This window comes from Orycteropus afer, unplaced genomic scaffold, assembly GCF_000298275.1.
Source record: "Orycteropus afer afer isolate SDZICR_OR568_19922 unplaced genomic scaffold, OryAfe1.0 scaffold00068, whole genome shotgun sequence".
Classification (NCBI taxonomy): Eukaryota; Metazoa; Chordata; class Mammalia; order Tubulidentata; family Orycteropodidae; genus Orycteropus; species Orycteropus afer.
Window position 1 is genome coordinate 6,146,221 of NW_006921655.1, and position 20,375 is coordinate 6,166,595.

The 20,375-nt window shown below is 39.8% G+C and overlaps 1 protein-coding gene across 1 annotated transcript in view; it reads left to right on the forward strand.

Annotated features, from left to right (window-relative positions):
* The window catches only part of MEIS2 (Meis homeobox 2), a 259,462-nt gene that overhangs the window by 475 nt on the left and 238,612 nt on the right, over positions 1-20,375 (forward strand). The window contains exons 2-7 of the mRNA XM_007940468.2: positions 827-1,059; positions 2,579-2,720; positions 3,430-3,480; positions 4,418-4,468; positions 5,269-5,418; positions 15,655-15,769. Of these exons, the coding sequence (XP_007938659.1) occupies positions 827-1,059; positions 2,579-2,720; positions 3,430-3,480; positions 4,418-4,468; positions 5,269-5,418; positions 15,655-15,769 (742 nt within the window). The remainder of the gene's footprint in view (positions 1-826; positions 1,060-2,578; positions 2,721-3,429; positions 3,481-4,417; positions 4,469-5,268; positions 5,419-15,654; positions 15,770-20,375) is intronic.

A 20,375-nucleotide genomic window follows, 5' to 3' on the forward strand; every position in this document is an offset into this window, starting at 1 on the left:
GCCGCAGCCGCTGCGCTGCCGCCTAGACTAGCCTGGGCTGCTTGTTTTGTCTCTGAAATTGACAAGGACGCAGGGAATCCGCTACTAAATAATGTTTCTGGTAACTTTCACGTTATTCCCCCTCCCTACCCTCCGCTCCCTGCCCCCGGGGAGGCACTGGTCCCAGTCTTCCCTTGTTCTCGGCGTTCTCGTCCTGATTATTAGCGTTTTTCTTCTCTTTATTTTGTTTCATTTCGCCTTTTGATTTATTGGATCCTCTGGAGGAGGCGAAGGGGGGTTAGGGGTGGGATCCGGGGCTTCCTCCTCACACTAACTCCACTTCTCCCTCCGTTGGCTCGCTATGGTTCTGCTACCTCTGGCCTGAGCAGGGCCTCCTGGAGCTCTCTCAGTCCCCGGCCTCAGCGTCCCTTCTCCCTCCTCTAAAGCCTGCTCTTGGTTCATACTTTTTCATTTTAAAATTTAAAAACATTTATCCCACAACTTTCAACTCCGTTGTTTTGGCTGATTTGGTTTCTGTGTTCAACTCGTGCTCGGTACTTTTCTCCTTTCTGACTTTGTTTTTATTTTTATTTCCCCTTTTTCCTTCTTCCTCCTCCCCTATTCTCTTCCCCCCTCTCTCCCTCTCACTCCCTCTCTCTGTCTCTCTGTTTCTCTCTCTCTGCTTCGGCCCTCCCCTCCTCTCTCTCACTCTCATCTCTGTCCCATTCCCACTTCTCTTTTCCCCCCACTCTTCCCCTCTCTTCTCCCTGTGTTTTTTCTCTTTTCTCCCCTGCTCTCTCTGGCTTTCTCTCATCTCCTGCTCCCCACTCCTGCTGGGTTCTGACAGTACGATGAGCTGCCCCATTACGGCGGGATGGACGGAGTAGGGGTGCCTGCTTCAATGTACGGAGATCCTCATGCGCCGCGGCCAATCCCCCCGGTTCATCACCTGAACCACGGGCCGCCGCTCCACGCCACGCAGCACTACGGCGCGCACGCCCCTCACCCCAATGTCATGCCCGCCAGCATGGGATCCGCTGTCAACGACGCCCTGAAGCGGGACAAGGACGCGATCTATGGGTAAACCGACCCCCGGGACGCAGCTTACTGTGTTGGAGTGTGAGTGCGAATGTGTGTTTGTTTTTGTGGGAGGGGAAGTGTGGTAGACTAAGTGGGGAATTATTTCTGCATGGGGGTGTGGGGGAAGAGCCTCTTGCCTTAGGAAAGGACAGTTAAGGGGGCCTGCCCCTTGAGTGTAAGTTCCAGGAAGATATGGCTTCCTCCACTCCCACGGCCCATCACTCCGGACCCCACAGCCCCGGAGTTACTGAAGTCCTCGGGATCTTGCCGGGGCCTTCTCCCCAAGGGCAGGATTCCTGGCCAAAGGACGTAGAGCTGGTCCTTCCAAGCCCCTTACAGAGGCCTTGAAGAAGGGAAAACTTCCCTGTCGATGAGGAGCGATTTTATTTTCTTTCTGTTTCCTGCGGAGGGTCTGGGAGTCACTAAATGCTGTTTGAGCTGGAATCAGGGCCGCTTCTGTTGGCCAGGAAGTCCTAATCACCCACTTCTTAATTCTCTGTAAATAAAGGGGGCAGACCTTGAAGTGCAGCGGGGTGGAAGGGACTGCAGCTTGCAAAGAGCCTTTCTTGAAGAGAGTAAGGGAGATGACTTGAAATTATTTTATATTCTGAGAGAACCCGAGGAGGGGCGGGGGTGCACGGTGACATCCTTGCATCACACGGACTCTCCTGGCTGAGGGTAGGGGGATAAGGCTGTAGGATCCCGAGAAGAGGGGGCAGTCAGTAAACGCCAACTGAGCCGAGGCCGCAAGCATCCCAAAGTGCAGCTAACCGCCTGAGAAACACAAAGGGCATATGCGCACGCACACTTCCAAGTTTTAACACACGATTTATTTATTTTTGTCTGCTGCAGCTCTGGGAGAAATGTGGTCTTTGGAAGGAAGCTCTTCAGAGTTTAACATTCCTATTATCTTGGCCTCTACACTCATGCTTTACTAGAAGTAGAGCAAACAAGTTTATAAGGCAAGGGGGTGGAGAAGTTAGAAGAGCACTCTCTCAGATTTGGGAAATGTCACTGCCGATGTGTGTGTATACGTAGGTGAAGCCTTCGGCCTCCTCTGAAATTCACATTAAAACTTAATGCGAAATTAAAACAATTTTTTATTTCACACATTTTCTCTATTTTGGGGAGGTCAGGGCTGGGTCGCAAGGGTTACTTTGGCAGCCTCTGTAGTGTGGGGAGTGGGTCTGGATTAACAAGGAGCTCCAGATTGCCTGGGAGTCTTGGATGCTTCATTACGTTCCAACTGAGGCTATTTTTACTTGGCTGGCTAAAGTGGCAAGGGGCTTCTCTGTCCAGAGCCGGGGACTTCTGAGCTGAAGAAAAGGGCCATGCCGTTTTTTTCCTTTCTGTTTCTGGCCCAGGCTCTGCTGGCTGAGGAAGGGTTGTAAAGTGTGATGCGTGCCTGTTGTATTACGGAAGGAATCCAAACCCTCCAAACTTGTTGATTACAGTTCTTGCTCCTTCCCCTCTGCACCCCGTCTCCGTGTGTGTGTCTCTGCGTGGCGCTGCCCGTTAGGCACCCGTTGTTTCCTCTGTTAGCTCTGGTCTTTGAGAAGTGCGAGCTGGCGACCTGCACTCCCCGGGAACCCGGAGTGGCCGGCGGAGACGTCTGCTCCTCCGACTCATTCAACGAGGACATCGCAGTCTTCGCCAAGCAGGTCGAACCTTCTTGACCCACTCATCCTCCTGCAGTGCCACACTCCCCATCCCCTTTTCTCAGAGTTTTACTTGAAAGAGAAGGAAAAGGCAGGGGCATCCGATCTGTTGCTCTGGCCCAATCGGCACTCTCGGCCTCCACTCCATCCCAGAGCCTGGAGGCGAATTGGAAGCGGAGATAAATATGGGTGTTTGTTTTTCCCCTCAGCCAGGAATACAGGGGCTCGACCCTTGAATTAAAGTTGACCTGCTCCTAATCTGGGGCTTGGCCTTTTTCCCCCCGCCTGCAGCTCCTTGAACAAGAATTGGAGAAAGGGGCTGCGAGGCACCCGGGAGTGCCCGGGAGGGAAGGAAGCTAGGCGCCTCTCCAAGCGGTCTGCTCTAAGCTGGGCGCAGAGGAGGGGGGGGGGTGTACAGCCTCTTGGACATCAGGGTTAGGGGTTTTCTTGGCCCAGAGAATTACTGTGATTACTGGCTACAGTTTAGCGGTTCCAGGTCCCCCTCAATAGAGAGAGGGCCAGAAGGCCCTGATTCCTTTTCAACTGGCCCCACTGATTTAAGGCACTAGTTTGTTTCTTACATTTTACCCAAGTCCCTCTTCTCTTCACCACTGCACCATCCTCACTCACACACTACAGTTTAGTCTGTGACAAGGTTTTTTTTCTCTTAAATGGGATAGTAATTCATGTTGACTTTCCCTGCTTCTTATAGGTTCGCGCCGAAAAGCCACTTTTTTCCTCAAATCCTGAGCTGGACAATTTGGTAAGGCTCATTGTTACTTGCCTTTACTCGTGCCTTGACCCCCTCTCAGACCTAGAAGCACCTACTTTTCTCTGGGGAGTTCGTGCACAGTTCTTTGGAGAGAATGGGGGATAGATAAAAAGGGAATGGCATCTAGCCCTGATGGGAGTCAAGGAAAGTGGAGTGGTATGGACGTCAGTGGGAGTAAAGCCCCGGGAGAAAGAAATGTGGGACTCGGCACCTGGAGCACCAGAGCTGGGGACGGTTCCCAAGTCTTAGCCTCAGCAGTGAAGTGCGGTATTTCCTCTGTTAGCCTGGGTAGGGCGGCTGAGCCCGGCGGCTAACCCAAAGGAAGTAACCGATGGCTCCGCGGAGGGCGGGTCGGGGGAGGTGGGGGGTTGAGGGGCAGGCCAGCGCAGGCCACTTTTAGGTGCGATTCTTTTGCTAATTTGCACGATTTCAATATTAAAAGTACTTAAATCCGCTTTCAAAGGCCTTGCCTCACCATTCATCTTGAGTATTTCCTTCTTTAGTAAGAACGGATTTCGCTGGGTGTGAGGTTCTAAAGGCCTTCTCTCACTAGTGAAGCTACTTTTTACACACACACACACACACACACACACACACACCCGCCTGAGGTCGAGGGAGGAGACAGTTAAAGAGGACCCAAGCGGAGGAAGAAGGCCCGGTCCTAGGAAACAGTCCTTACAAACAGTTCAGTGAACATGAGGGAAAAAGAAATTGAATGCTTAGGCTTGGGTTGAGTCAGGTTCCTACACCATGGCCAACGAAGCAGAGATGATTAGCAATCACTTGGTTTTTCTGAGTTACTTCTTGTTGTGTGGGTTTTGCCTGGCCCACCTGCCTGGTGTTCTCTCCAGCCCAGTTCCCTCACAAACCCTCACTCGAGTGCCCCAGTTACAGAACCCTGACTCCACACTCTAAACTTTTCTTTCAGATGATACAAGCAATACAAGTACTAAGGTTTCATCTTTTGGAGTTAGAAAAGGTAAGCAGGAAATGACACTCCCCATTTTGATGCAACCACTTCCCTCTCCTAGTTGAGTTGGGATGTCTTTAAAGAGCCTCCAGACTGAGAGATTGAACGCTTGAAGATTTTGAGTAACATTTGTCCTTCCTTCAAATTACTCCTCAACATAGGGCCTTAGAGGAAGAGTGAATTAGGACAGCCCTAGGAATGCCTTTTAAAGTAGTCCCCTCACCCTTCCCCCTCCCCCCCAGGCATTCAGGATTGTTTTGAAATGCAGCAAACCATTTCTGTTACTGGACACTCAGCCGGCTTGTGTCTCTATTAGCTCAGCTCAGCCTGGCCCTGAGCTTGCGTTAGGTGCAGACAGAGGGAATCCTCCTTTCTGGGGTGTCTTTACATGCTTCTGCAGCTCAATCACTTTTCCCTGGAAACATACAAAACTCCTGGCATATTGAATCACAAATGCTAATGCTGTCCCCCATTCCATCATTCTAATGTTCTGATGTTATCATCAAATCGGATTTTCCACCCTGAACTCCCAATCTGAACCCGGTTATTTCCAGTCCTGTGTCTTTTGCTTTCTTTGTGGTAACTTGTTGCTCAGGGAAGTCTCTGGAGAATAATATCCCTTGCAACAATTGCTCTATTGTTTCCTTGTGTTCAACTATTACACCCCTTAATTAGAATTAGTTTGGAAGACATCACATTCTTGCTCTTTCCTAATCTAACCTTACAACCTGATATTTTTCCCCTTTAAAAATGAAACAAAACAACAAAAATAATACAAGCTGAATCCTCCACCATGACCCTGCTTCTAGGTCCATGAACTGTGTGATAACTTCTGCCATCGGTACATTAGCTGTTTGAAGGGAAAAATGCCCATCGACCTCGTCATCGATGAGAGAGACGGCAGCTCCAAGTCAGACCATGAAGAACTTTCAGGCTCCTCCACAAATCTCGCTGACCATGTGAGTGAGAGCCTTTGGTATCCTTTTCAGGCCAATGGGCAAAGCATTATTATTATTAAATCTTATAACATCTATCATCACTTAGTTTTCTTTTTAAATTGTTTAATCTCTTTCTTTTCCCCCATCCCATTCTCACTGTCTCCCTGATACCCTTCATCTCCATTTTTCTTCTTCTTGGACCCCTCCTTATCTAGAGGCAAAAAAACAAGGGAGTGATGGTGTGTTTTGTGCTCTTAGTATGCAAAGTTTCCTGGTATGGGTTACCTGGGTGTTAGCACATTGTCTGCCTGATGTGGTGACCACTGCCTTTTCCATTTTCTCAATTCTGTGATCAGTGTGCAGAAGTGGAAACAAAAAGAGACAAGACAGCCAGCTGGATGGGATGGAAGAGAGAAAGACAGAGAGAGGAAGCATTAAAGAAAAGAGAGAATTGGGGAGTGAGGGTTGATTTTTCCCAGTCTCTCACAGAGATGACATCCTTGATAGTTATTGGCAATCTTGCATTGCATTAGAAATAAAGGAAGGAGTGAGCACATTACAATTCTCAGGGCTTTTGCTTTGTAGAAACTTATTGCCAGAATATGGACTTATTGCCAAGTGTCTGAAGCATTTTCATAATAAAAGACAGTAACCTTGATGAACCAATTATTAACAATGTATTACAGAAAGCTGAGGGAGTTATGATTGACTAACCATAGGTTAGTGGTTGAATTTTAACACTTTAACAGTTGGTGAATGAAGATGAAGGGTATAGTAAGGAATGGCTGTGTATGCCAGGCCAGGAAAGGAGATTTTTGTCTATTCTCTCTGTTTTTAATCCTATTTTGGAACTGATCTAGTGAGTCTGATGCTTTAAAAAAATTAAAAAAGCATATGTAGTGAGATTGAAAATTTGAAAAAGAAGCAAAGAGAAGAAAGATTGCAGCTGGTAGGAAAGGCAAGAGTGGTGAGGTTAAAAAGAGTGGGTGTGAACAGCAATTTATTTATAGGAACTCAAGCCTGGAGGTGGAGGACAGATTGTCTAAAGATTGTATTCAATTGAACTCACTACCTAAACAATATAGGTTATAGTCTAATAACTTTGTGACTGAGATATTAATTCAACACCCAGTGTGGAGTTAAACAGGCATTGAGACTTGGAGGCAGTTAGTTTGTTTCACTCTCAGCTCCAGTTCCTGAGTGTTAAGAGGAATGAGTTAAGGTACAAAGTGAATGAACCTTCTGTGAGGCTTTCCTATCCTCCCAGCAAAAGTTTTGAAAATATGCAGTCATAGAATTTAATAATTAACCTTCATACTGCATGGGAAAGCCAGTTTGAGGACACAAGTTTCAAAAAAGAAAGAAAGAAAAAACCTTGGCTCTGGGATATTCAGTTCTGAGACACACTAAATATTTTGTTGTTGAAAGCTCCTGCTCTGGTCTTCCTCAGATGGTGAAGAAAACTTTAGGAAGCTCTTTTGTATGTTGAATGTATTATGTGAAATCAAAAGGGTGCAGCAGCAGCTAACCCAATCCAACCCAACCCAACTCATTGCAGTTGAGAACTCATAGTGATCCTATAGGACTGCTCTGTAAGGTTTCCAAGGCTTTATGGGAACAGTCTTCCACATGTTTCTCCTGTGGAATGGCTGATGGGTTAGAACCATTAACCTTTCAGTTAGCAGCCAAGCAGCCTTTAACCACTGGACCACCAGGGCTTCTTGCAGCAGCAGGTATGGAATGTTAATTTGCTGCTCTGTGGCTTTAAGATGTGCTTGTGGTCCATGAGGCATGCCACTATCTCAGAAAGATTTGTTTCTGTAGCTATTTATTTGTTTATTTTCATTGCTTCCTGTTTCTAAGTTCATACCCACTTGCATTATTGGGAGAACAAGGGAGAGGGATCTATTTACATAGAATGAGTAGAATGAGAAGTCCATAGTTCTCTGTAGCAAAAACCTTTTCTCTTGGCATTTCCAAGGATCTCAACTACTCAGGTTTTCTAGAAGAGGTTTTTTTTTTTTTTTTTTTTTTGCAACTATTTTTCAGGTGGATGCATGGATCTAGAGCATACTGATATTTACATAGAAGAGTTAAGATAAACTAGACTGTTTATTGAGTATTGGTTGATAGACAATGCCAATTTAAGGACTATTGTAATATTTAAATATATACTCAAGAAGGAAGTTGTATCTAAGAGATCAGTGGTGGTTTAATAATTTAATAGTCATCATCTTTGGATAAAAGAGTCTACTGTAACATTTGTTGCTACCCTTTCAGGCCCTGATGAAGTGAATATGACAACTGATTTATTTTGAACTCATGAGGGCTTGCCACCTCATTGGGCATCATAATTTAAAGCCTTTTATTTCCTAGAGATCTGAACTATAACATTTTTACTTTAGCCCCCTGCTATTTGTTTTGAAAGGAAGCAATAATTTGTTCCACCACCACAGTGAGTGGGAAATGGAGAGGTTTGCCACAGACTTGTATTTTATGTAGGAGGTGAGAGAAAACCTTGAAGAGATTGTGCAATTTTCAATACTTTTATAGCAAAGGACTATTGATTGTATTAGTTCTAGGCCTCCTCCTACAAAGTGAATAGTCTTATGCTTCAACATCTCCTTAAAACTCATACTCTCCCAACCCCTGTCCCCCAGCCACAAAAAAAGTGAAAAAAACCACAAAACCACTACCTGAAAAGTGGTATAAGTAGAACATTTTCAGCATATAAATGTGTCCAATTTGAATCTTCAGGTTTATTTTTTCATTTGCTTTGATATGCATATTTAATACATTGCCCCAGGCTGGAGCTCATTTGGTGAACGTTGGTGTATGGGTGATGCTGAGCCACTTCAGAAGGACCAAGACAGCCTGTTGTTTTCTCTGTTTTATATGTTGGCCCACTATTGTGATCTACTGAGCTTCCTTGTGGTTTTATTTGCACATGAAATGCTGAGAGCATTTCAACTTATTGGCTATGAATAATGACAGCTAAAAAAGAAGTGTAGTTTAATTTGTTGCGTGCCAAGGTTTCTCTTGTGGAGGTGACAGTTTGTGACAGCTGTTTGACACCCCCAAAACACATACACCTCGATCCTTATTAAGTGGTATCAAGCTACATTGTGTGTGTGTGTGTGTGTGTTTAAGGAGCGAGCAAGGAAGGAGAGAGAGAATGAAAGACAGAGAGATAAAGGAGTGAATAAGTATGTAATTCTGTGCAGTAGAAAGCAGAGAGAGATGTGTCAGGAGCAAAATATTAGGTACCAATATAGTTTTCAATTTTTTTATTAAAGAATTTGAAAATAGAAATGAATCACAGCAATTGATATAAACATCTTGAAAGCATTATTATTGGCAGACTATTAAGAAAAAATTGTATATACTGAGTATTGCTTAGTAAATCAGACTGTTGTGCTAATTATACATTCCATAATTTTATATAAATAATCTGATATAATGTAGAGGCATTAAAGGAAGACAATCATAATAGTCTTCCTTTCCATACCTTATATTCAGTGATGATATTGAATTTGGTCATTTGTTATTTCTACTTACATGATGGGCATTTTGATTAAAAGACCTTTGGAAATTAGATAGAAAATAAAATTTGAAATATCGATGACTTTTGTAGTTTGTAACTATCCTACCTCATAATGAGTGCTTGTATTTTTATTATTATTATGCATTTTACCTTATACCTTTCATTGTAATATAAGAGTAATAAACAGTTGCAGGTAAGAGATAGCTATTGCAGTATTATTTGGAATATTGGAGAAAAATAAATGATGATGAGAGGAAATAGTACTCTGTTTTCCAGTAGCAGTTCATGTCAAATTTCTCAGACTTTCAAATTTAACATATTTAAAATAAACATACCAAGAAATAAACTTAAAAAAGAGGTTTCAATTTGAAAACTGTGGTGAAAATAAGCCATAATTTTTCCTAGTCTACACAATTTCTGAACAGTAGGGGATATCCCCATTGTTTATTTTGCATAATTTTAGATAAACTCTTTAAATCAAAGATATACAAGTGAAATATATTTTTATATTTACATATAAAGATATGACATATCATTAGATCACATTTAGACAAATGAAATATATTTGTTTGAAATGTGCTTTCTGAGCTAAACTGTTTGTCTTAAGTGCATATAGTTATATATATTTTTAATGTTCATAAGGAGATATATTTTATTTTCTTTGAAAGAATTAAAAATGGAAGAAAATACAGTTATGATTACTCAGTTAATGGCAAGTCCCTTTAAAATGACCAGCTCTGATAGTACCACTAATAAAAGAAAAATCATTTTAATTTGTGTTGAAAACTGTAATTTAGATGAAGATCTGCTAGTATTTTCTTTTGCATTTCTGAATATATACCTATAGAAACTTTAAAAATGGGTCCGATTAGAGGGGAGAATCCCCAGAACCTTGTTCCTGATGGAACACAGGCAAGTGCCTATGGGTAAATTCTATTACTATCTGAAAAATTAGAGAAAAGTGTGCAGGGAAGAAAGGAATAGGCTTAGATGGCTGGTCCATAGACTATGAAAGGGGAAATAATGAGACATGATAATATTTTTAATAAGAATGATTTATTTTATCAGATAGATTCTTATGTTCTAATGTAAGATTAGACTTTATGGAGCTTTATCCAAGACCTCTGAGGACCCATTCCAGGAAAGTTCTCCCTCTGACCTCTGTCCAACTGCTCTGGGGACATAGCTAGAGACACATAGGTTTTCTTTTGCTGTGTTGTTTCATAGTTTCTCATGGTTGATAGTTTTCCTGTCAGTTCCCCATCAGGAATAGTTATACTATTTAAATCATTTAGGTTATGCACTTGGAGTATATTTTCAGAGTAACTGTGATGAGATGAAGTGAAAAGTGTACTTGTCAACTATATAGATAATCACCACCAGATTCAAATTTATTTTGGGGATCCATTTTCTTCTTTTTTCAGCCTGAATGTTCTGTGGGATATCACTGTGCATAGGCAATAGATAGGACTTTCTTTATAATACGATATTACACTAAAAGTACGAGAAAGGTTTTGTCTTTTCTAAAAGTTGCTCCATTAAATGGGGAAATCATTTGTGAAAGGTACTCACACTCGCTTGTAAGTGGCTCACATATTAATTCCTGGAGCTTAATAGAGAGGTAGAAGTGGGGCAGTGAGAGAGAGACCCTGGCTGTATTTACATTTTGAAAGAGTGAGTCCATGTTCTGCAAGCACACACAGTTCTCCTGTGTTCTTATGTCAACTTCAGAATAATGAAGTTGGAATTTCAACTTTTTTTCAAACCACACAATCAACATTTTTTAACATTTATAGACTTAAATACCTCAGGATAGAAGGAGTCCTTATCTTATGTAATTTTGTGTGTGTGTGTGTGTGTGTAAGTGTAATGATCATTAGGAGTTAAAACATTGTAAAATCATAGGAAATAAGTAATTTAATATTAAGTATGTGTACAGATGCAAATATATCTTGCCCTTTTTGTTTAAATATATCAAAGTCAAAATCACTTTGCTTGCTCCATTTGCTGATTAAAATCTCTTTGTATATACTTACTATTACTCTCTACCTATATGTAAAGTACCTATATGCATAATACTTCATTGTATTTTCCAAGTTCACATATAATTTTTATCTTGATGTGATACATTATGTTTTAGTTGTGTAGGCTGATGCTTATCTGCAAATTAAATAAATAAATAAATGAAAATTAGAAGAAAAACTGGAAGTGACCTTAGAGATTATCTGGTCTAACTTCCTAATTTTGTAGAGATAAAGGAACTGAGAAATGAAGTGATGTCCTAAGGTCACATGACCCATTAGAGGCAGCACCCTTAGTCTTCATTCCAACCTGCTATCTCTGTCTCTCTTCTTTCCCACACATCCTTTAAATCACATTTTCACTTTGTATTTAAGGTGAATTTCAGATTCTTTTAGATCAAATTTGTTCATGGTATGATTTTTTTTGTTCTCTTTCTCTTTGAAGTTTAATCCATTTTACTTCCTTCTGCAGTTTTATATATTTTTTAGAAATCCTTATACATTTTCCTCATTGTCCTTTGACAATGCAAGAACCATGAGCTGTATGGAATCATTTAAACAGGGAAATACCCACTGATTGACCCAGCCTCATTAAGTGTTATCCTATAGGCACATGCCCCACAGAAATGCTGTAATGGCTTAAGATGTTACAATATTTTACCATATCTGCAACTTCAACAAAAGAGGCACAATATGATTTGCTTCCTATGCCTAGAAACTCCTATCCACTCCATGCTCTTTTCTAGATTTAGCAAAATTCAATGATGGTGCTAAATCAATTTTTTTTTTTTTTTTTTTTTAACTTTCAAGGGAGAAAACACTGGCAGGATTGTGTTTTCTAGGGAAGGCTGTGTGTAAATGAGAAACAGAGGAGAGCAGCAGAGTGATCTCCTGTGGCCCGGCTACTACAAGCTCTTCCCATATTGTCTCCTGCTTTTATATTAATTACAACTTGCATTATCAGCTGTGAGTCTGTAGCCCAGCAAATAGAAAATACTGCCCCTGGAGACCTAGCTTCTTGTATCTATTTTCCATCTCCTTCTATTGTACTCCACTCAGTATTCACTGCTTTTCTCCTGGTAACACTTCTCTTTAACGCAATTAGGTAAGAGCAAGAAGAGTACCATATTTGACTCCCAATTATTAAAACCACTGGGAATAGAAACATGTTCACTCCTTGCCCTCGGGTGTCTTCATGATATTTTTGGCTGAAGAATAGGACATATATTGTGGAATGCATGTACCTCAGTACTCACCCACACACTTGCGCAGAGAGAGCATTTCTCTTTATTTTTCTACATACGTCATGTATTTTTACATGCTTTCATATGCCACTTTGTTTCCGGATTCACTATCTTTCTGCATATAATTTGGCAGAAAGCCAGGTAGTCATACTCGAAAGATGTAAACTTGGAAACTATCTTAGGGTGGTGGGGGTGGGGTTAGAGAAGAAAGGAGTTGTGATACAAGCAAATAGTTCAATCTAGGAGCTCTTGTGGTGTAGTGCCTAAGGCACTTGATTGCTAACCAGAAGACTGGCGGTTCAAACCCACCAGCCACTCCTCGGAAGGAAGATGGGGCGATCTACTTCCGTAGAGATATTGCCTTGGAAATCCAAGGAGGGGTCACTATGAGTCGGATGCAACTCAGCGGCAGTGAGTTTGTTTTTTTGGTGGTTAAGAAAAGCTGATGTTGTGGATAAGGAGTTAAGTTTTGTTTGTTCACGTAGGTTATAATTTTTTATGACCATGAGAGAGTTCTATTGACCAGATTATCAATATTTGTCTTGCATATATGATCACTTTGTTTGTGCAGCTGAATATGGACAACTTTGGGATAACTCCTCAGCCTTGAAATCCCAGAGGGATTAATATATTTTTCCTTCATTCAAATTATATAGCTATCAAGTGATACTTCTGAGTTTGAGGCAGTCTTTCAAACTTGACCTTAAAACTTGAGACACTCTATGGAAACAAATATCCTATGATACCTTTTTAGGATAGTATTTTTGAGGGATTAGGGAGAAAGAAGGGGTACCTGTGTGGCACCAATAGTAAAACATTCAAGTACTAGGCAGACAGCTGGCGGTTCCACCCCACTCAGAGACACCTTGGAGGATCGGTCTGGCAATTTGCTTCCCAAAAGTCATACACAGCCTTGAAAACCTATGGAGCAGTTCTGCTTTCACACATGGGGTTACCATGAGTTAGTTGTCAAGTGAAAGACAATGGACAACAACAATAGCAAAAGATGAAAGAGGTAGGGGAAAGGTAAATTAGCCAGTGAACTTGAACAAAAAATAAAGGGGCTAGGCTGCAAACCAAAGGCCCAATTCATTGGAGGAACTAGATGCTTTTAAGGTAATATATGCTCATATGGCTTATTCTTCTCTCCTTTTCTTCAGAAAACATCTCCTCTAGAAAACCATCACAAGAAATGCACTGAATTGTAAATTAATGAGGCCTGACTTTAAAACTTAGCACAGGGCTGGCTGGGAGACAAACCAGTGTTTTCAGTGGCAGGAAGTCCTGGGTGATCCCTTCAAGTCACTACAGTGCCCAAACAGAAAAGCTTACTCCAGCTTCATTTGAACGATTATATAATAGCTTCTGGATGACATTTGCTTTAAAACATAGTTGAGGTGTTAGTGGTTAATTATTGTAATTTTCATGAGGGGTAAGGAGCTTTTATAGCAGCCAGCTTAATAAAAGAGCCTGCAGTGCATAAAATTAACATCACTTGCTGTGCACACTGAAAAGTTTAGCTTAGGTGAACTTGTTGCAGTTACTGCATTTTCTAAAAGAAAGCAGTAGCCAGTGTTGTTGCAGGACGGAACTCATGCCATGCTATTGTTTCTTTCTTTTTTCATGTAATTCTTCTAGCTCTTTATCTGATTGCCATCCAGCAAACAGCTGACGAAGAGCTTGAAGAGTCCCTGTATTCTGTTTGCCTTCAGCTTGAAACTATTGGAAAGGTTTCTAACTTAGATAAAAAGAGAACTTACGGGCATGACTTTGTCTTAATAGGGGCAGTAGAGAACTTTGGCTTTCATTTTATTCTGCTTAACTTCATTTCTTAATCTACTTTGTAAAAAGTATATCTTTATTTTAGAAATCTACACCTATGCCATATTTAGAGTTAGGGAATTTCAACTTACATTTTTCACTTTGAATCAACTGGTTGCTTGATGGCAGTGCCAGTTGCATTATTTGGTATAGATGTTATTAATCTGTAAAACTTTGAGTTATTTCATCTATCCAAAATGCCAGATAGTAGTTTATAATCAGTTTGTAGCAGGTTAAGAGAGGGGGGAAAAAAAAGTTTTCATCGTTGTTTATAGTTCCAAGTAAGAATGATTCCTTATTTTGTCTTACCTTGGTTTCTGGATTTTATTTTGGTAAGATTTTATGTTCTATACATACAGTTGGTGTTGGGACAAAAATGACAGTCTGCTGTTTTTTTTTTTTTTTCTGGGCAAACTATATATAATGGTAATATAGCAAGATTACTTTCATATGGTCAAGATGTTTGCATGTTGTCTACGTCTATCTGTCTGAATCCTTATTTACCAATTCATATAAGAAGCAGTAGCATGCTTTAAGAGCTTGATAATGCTTTTTCATTCTGCTTCTTCCACGTGCCCCCAAAGAATTCACTTGCCTGTGGCCTGTGGGCTTAGTTGAAGTTGTGACATGCAGGTGACAAGTATGTAGCTCTGGCCTTAAGGCTGGTCTGTTTCATGTGTTGTTCCTACTCTCTGTTTCTGCCAGAGGAAATTCCATCTCTTGCCTGCCTTCATGTGGTGCTGATAAAGTCTTTCCTGTACATTAGAATTCCTGTTTTCCTTTAAGCAACAGCAGGGTATTGGGAATGATCAGGAAAGGGGAGGAGGAACAGGAGAAGAATACACTCAGCAAAGTAGCATGGGCTATAACTCTGTTTGTCTTGCATGTCTTCTGAAACAAGTAGTTCATCTAGGAGAAAGTACTGCTCAGTGAGTTTTAAGCTTCCACGAAACTTAAGTGAAAGTCCTATCCAGTTTATTAGATGGCTAGCAGTTCATGTCTGTTTCATTTGTTTATTATTGTTTGCAGAAATTAAAGCAGAGATTACTAATTTTTAGATATTGGTTATATAATCAGTTGAGTTCATATAGGCTGTTTTAGGCAATGCATTTGAAAGATCTGAAGAGCTTTCTTGTATGTTCTTGAGTCTGAATTTTAGAGGCATCATTTAATTTTATAGCTGTTAACGTTCTAAAGTATGTTAGTATCCAAGAGCATTGAGACACCCTCTCCCTCTTTGAAGAGTGTGCCCTTATTAGGATAGCAAGGGTAGAAGTATCTTTTACATTTTTAGGTAATCTTCTTTTACTTACATTAAAAATCAATTTTGTCATGACCTGATTTATGTACAATAAAATCTACCCATTTTAAGTACCATCCAATTAGTTTTAACAAATGAATACACTGATGTAGCCATCACCCCATCAAGATTGTGGATAATCTTTTCTTTCTTTTTGTCTATGACTGAAAAGATAATATACTGTAACATGGCATCTGTATGTGCCTAGTTCCACAAATACTAATATGTGCACATTTTTTTTTGTCTCTTTCTATACCTTTCTTCTTGGTTCTTCATTTATGGCTGAACTGGTAACTCTGGACATATTCTTTGATATCCTGACATCAGAACCCTTCATCCTGGCGAGACCATGATGATGCAACCTCAACCCACTCAGCAGGCACCCCTGGGCCCTCCAGTGGGGGCCACGCTTCCCAGAGTGGAGACAACAGCAGTGAACAAGGTAAACAGTCAAGTATTTTCCTTGTGCAAAGTTGGCATGACTATAATAACTTCATTTTATGATATCAGTACATCTTCCTCTGCGTAAAGAGGAGAATGGTAGGTTAAGGGACATCATCAGTTACAATTTGGGGAGACAGTATTTCCTCTTCTTAATCTACATTATTAAAAATAAAAATAAAAATAAAAAATGTGCTGGCTAATCTTTAAGTAGGCGTTACAATAATAATTGATTAGTTCTGCCAATTCTTTTACAAATTTGGTTATCTACACTTTGCTTCTGTGTGTATAAGTAAATAGAATGAGAGACCTATTTTGCTGCTATGATGCAGTAGTTTGAATTTTACTGTACACAGGATATTTTACTTGTGATATCAACTACAAGAGCTCTCTATAATCAAGCAATTATGTATCTAAAGCACATAAGATGCAAAAAATCAGTTCTTATTAGCTCCAGAAGGAGTGTACAAATTTTATGTGGAATCTTATCTTGGGAAAATGTTTTGTTTTTTTTTTTTAAATTCTTAGAATGTCATTTATTCCCATTTCCATTCAGCTGACATGGTGACTTTAGTCACAAATCCTAAAGATTAGAATAATCAGAGGACAAGGGGACAACAACTGCAGATGACAAGGAAGCCTAATGCAATTTAGAATACATTTTACCATTTAAAACTCACCTATTGCACAGAGAGCAATTATATATTGGTAGGGATGGCTCTTCTATGACTAAAATGATAATTTAAAGGAAGATGCATTATTGAATGTGGGCCAGGAAAGTGTATAGATTTTACTTTTTAATATTTTACATTAGATAGTGTCTGATCTCCTAGGTCTATTTCATCTCTATTATGACTGTGTTTATGGCCACAATATTTAAACATTAGACAGGCTTCCAAGTAGAGGACAGTTTAACAGCCTAAGCTATAGTCATATATGCCGTTCAAAAGGAGACAGTTAATATAGGGTGGGTGCATTCTGGCCCAGGATTTTGGTTCTCTGGAGTTCTAGAAGAGCCTAGAAAATGTGCTGTCTCAGATGTCATTAACTTTAAATGGGTCCAATTTAGAATCTAGGTTTTAGTCATTTGCAACTGCATCAGAAAAGAATACTATTAGATGCAAATTGTAGAGGAAGTTGTGAATTGTATCCATTTAGGTTTTATATACTATTTTTATTAGGCTAGTTAGATTGTATATAAGAAAACTAAACTATAAGGCATTTTGAAGATAATATGTACATAACTTCAATGGAACTGCAATGCAATTACTTAATTGTGGTTCTAAGTCATGGTGATGGATTTCTCAGTGTGGTTAACTCTGAAAAGCTTTCTGAGTCCATTCTCCCCTCCATACCCCAAATTACTGTGACAAAAAAAGAATGAAATGTGTCTATTAATAAAAACAAAACACCCTAAACATTTTACAAAAGAGGGAAAAGGAGAAGCAGACTTAATGGTCTAATGAGGCTATCTTCCAGAGACTTGTTGTGTGTGAGGCTCGCTTTGACCTTTCACTTTGCTCAGGAGCCCAGAGCTTCATTTTTCACATTCTTGCAATTACGTTAACGCTTCAAGCATTTCTGACTCCAAGTCAGCTAGCAACACCAGGCATAACTCAACACTGTGAGTTTTTCTCCTCTCTGTAGATTCATTAACAGGTCACTAAGGTCCCAACTGAAATTTAAAACTGACTGGTTCTGTTGGGTTAGTTGAGTTATGGCACTGGAGATAGCAAGAAAGGTCCAGAGAGAAAGGGAGGTGGGAAAGAGAAGACCCTGTGGTTTGGGATAGAGAGTTGCTGTGGCAGCAGGCAAGTCATGAAGTTTTATCATTTTGGTTAGTGGTTTTTTTGTTTTTTTGTTAATCTTAGTCAGAAAGCAAAAAAGCTTTTAACTGATAGACCAGGTTAAAACAATACATGCAAACCTCTCTTCTGTAGGTAGCAGCACCCACTTATGTGATGTTGAAGGATTTGACCCCAGCAGGATTTTGTTCCTTTAATCATATCTCCATGGGATTAAAGAATAGACATGGTAGCTTATGTGTAAGAGTACTAGGAAGTTAGTCATCTTACTGTATTAAAGGTTAAAGGTAGCTGGGGGTGGGGGTGGGGCTGGGGAAGAAGGTATGATTCCTATAAAATGGAGAATGTTTTGACATGCAGAATTTCCTTACCTGGCTTATCACATCTGTGGATCCAAAACATATGTATAAGGGCATTCGGTTTTTCAATCAGCGACTCTAAATTTTAAAGGTCAGACTCAAGTGTATTTTGTCATACTCATGCTCATATTAGTCTTTTAAACAGTTTTTCAGGTTATTTTGATATTTGGTTCTACTGAATTGTCCAGACTAGCTTTCTGTGAGAAAGATTAATTATCTGCTTCAGGGCAAAGTCAACAGAGATATTGACGGAAATCACATGTGCTTATCCTAGGTTAAATCTTAGGGCTGGTGTATAATAGAAAACCTAGGAGGGAAATTGATGTCCTTAATATTAAATATATTATAATGTTTCATTGAGAACCAAGTTTGGAGTTTAGAGAAGAGTTTTCTTTGCTTATTCAGAATTTATTAGCACAACAGGCATATGGAAAACTGTAAAACGATTCAGTTTCAAAACAAATTATGATAAACAGAAAAAATAGAGATGAATTGTACTAAATACAATGTTTTCATACACATTTTAAATTAAACTTTAATAGCCATATGCTATAAAACAATACATGCATGTATGTTGCTTTATAATTCTTGTGAATATTTTGCTATAATGGTTACATGCAAATCTTTACTTTGGAACTAAAAAAATACTTCCATTCATGACCAGATAGTGAAAGAGCTACAGTTACCCAGTGAAAGGTCATCTTTTCCTCCTTATGTTTGTGCAACAAACTGAAAAGGAGGGAGTGAGAATCAGAATTTTAAAATAATGTAAGAAGTAAACTTACACAATGTAATGAACCTGACTCCACTGTATCTTTCAAACTGTACATGCCTAGCAGTGAACTATATAAATATGAACCAGACTTTTCATTCATCCTGATTTCTCTTGCTAGGATCAGCCAAAGGGAGGAAGTTTGCCTTGTTAGTCACCTTAGAAGGAGGAAGGAAATCTGGGTTTCAAGGATAGAGTTAGGGTACAGACTTGGGGCTTTGGAGAACTAACTGGTTCTCTTTATATCTGGGTTCCCATCAGTAAAATAGGGCTTGATAATAATAAAGTTTGGGGTCCCTAATTCTGTACCTACTGAGTCAAAAACTGCTTTGTATTTCATTGTGTATTTTGCCAGAGTAAAGACTAGGAAGCAACCCCCTTGTTCACAGAGCACTTTGAAAGCCTTAGATGAAAGGCACAATATATGTACAAAGTATTATTATTATTGATGGGTTTGTGTAACTCCCATTAACGCTGATGGGAGTTATGCATGTGAATTGGCAGGAGAATAGACCCCTCAGTGTTTAGAGCACATGAAATTTACATTTTTTCCAGTGCTGTAATTGAGATGTTGACAAATTGGAGAATATTGATGAGCCTTTGTTTTAAGTATTTTGTGCCAAGTTTGTTTTATTTTTCCTGCTTTGAACAATGGTATGGGTTCAACAGCAATGAATAAAAAGGGTAGGGTAAAGATAACTTTGTATTTCAATATTTTGATTTGCCAATATGAAATAAATTGTCTTAGGCAAAAGGAATATGCTGTTTTAATCATTAGCTATGCATGAAAGAAAAATTGATGTTGACATCTTTGCTGTAAAATCGTTGTAATGGGGCCTTCCTTACAATTCATTTTTGTAAAATTCATTTTGTACATTTTGCAGCAATTGAACAATCCCTGCACTGTGAATAGGCAGGATTCCCAGAAATACCGAGACAGTTGGCCCAGTAACTGCTGAGCTCACACTGCACACCACACGCACGTTAACCATACTGTTGCCAGACCCAGTTTAACCTAAATACATTAGCTTTCTAGCATCCTTCTCTCAGGACCCAGTGCTGTACAAGTCAGCATAGTTTCCTTCAACTCTTGTTACCTACCAAGCCCCTTCACTGATGTCCCCATATAACATCTAGGCAGTGAGGCTAGAACTCCATAGCTAGGCATTTATTTATTTATTATACAGATCTTTAGTAAGCATGGTGTTAAAACCTACAAACACCCCCTTTATATTGAATTAAGTGTTTATGGGTAAGTGAGTGTCTAAGATATTATTATGCTATTTGAGTTTATAATGCCTTCTATAGTTATAAAATAGGATTCTCTCCCACTAAATATTCCCAGTTATATATTTAAAGTAGAGGGAAAAAACCTCAAACCCATTTACTGTGGGGTCTGAATATGTTCTACTGGGATTTCTTATTCAGTCTAGGAAAACTCTGTCAATGGAATGTTTTCACAGTGGCGGCAATCTCTTTAAAATAACCCTAAATACAATATGACAGATGCCATCTGGCATAATCTTTTGCTAGTTGCTTTTAACTTTTATTTTTCCTAAAGCTAAGTTCATCCAAAGCTGGTCACTTACTGTTATGGTAAATACAATGACGTTTCTTTTCCTTCCTGTCTTCCTAATTGTATCAAAAAATTCTCTGAGAATATCATTGATA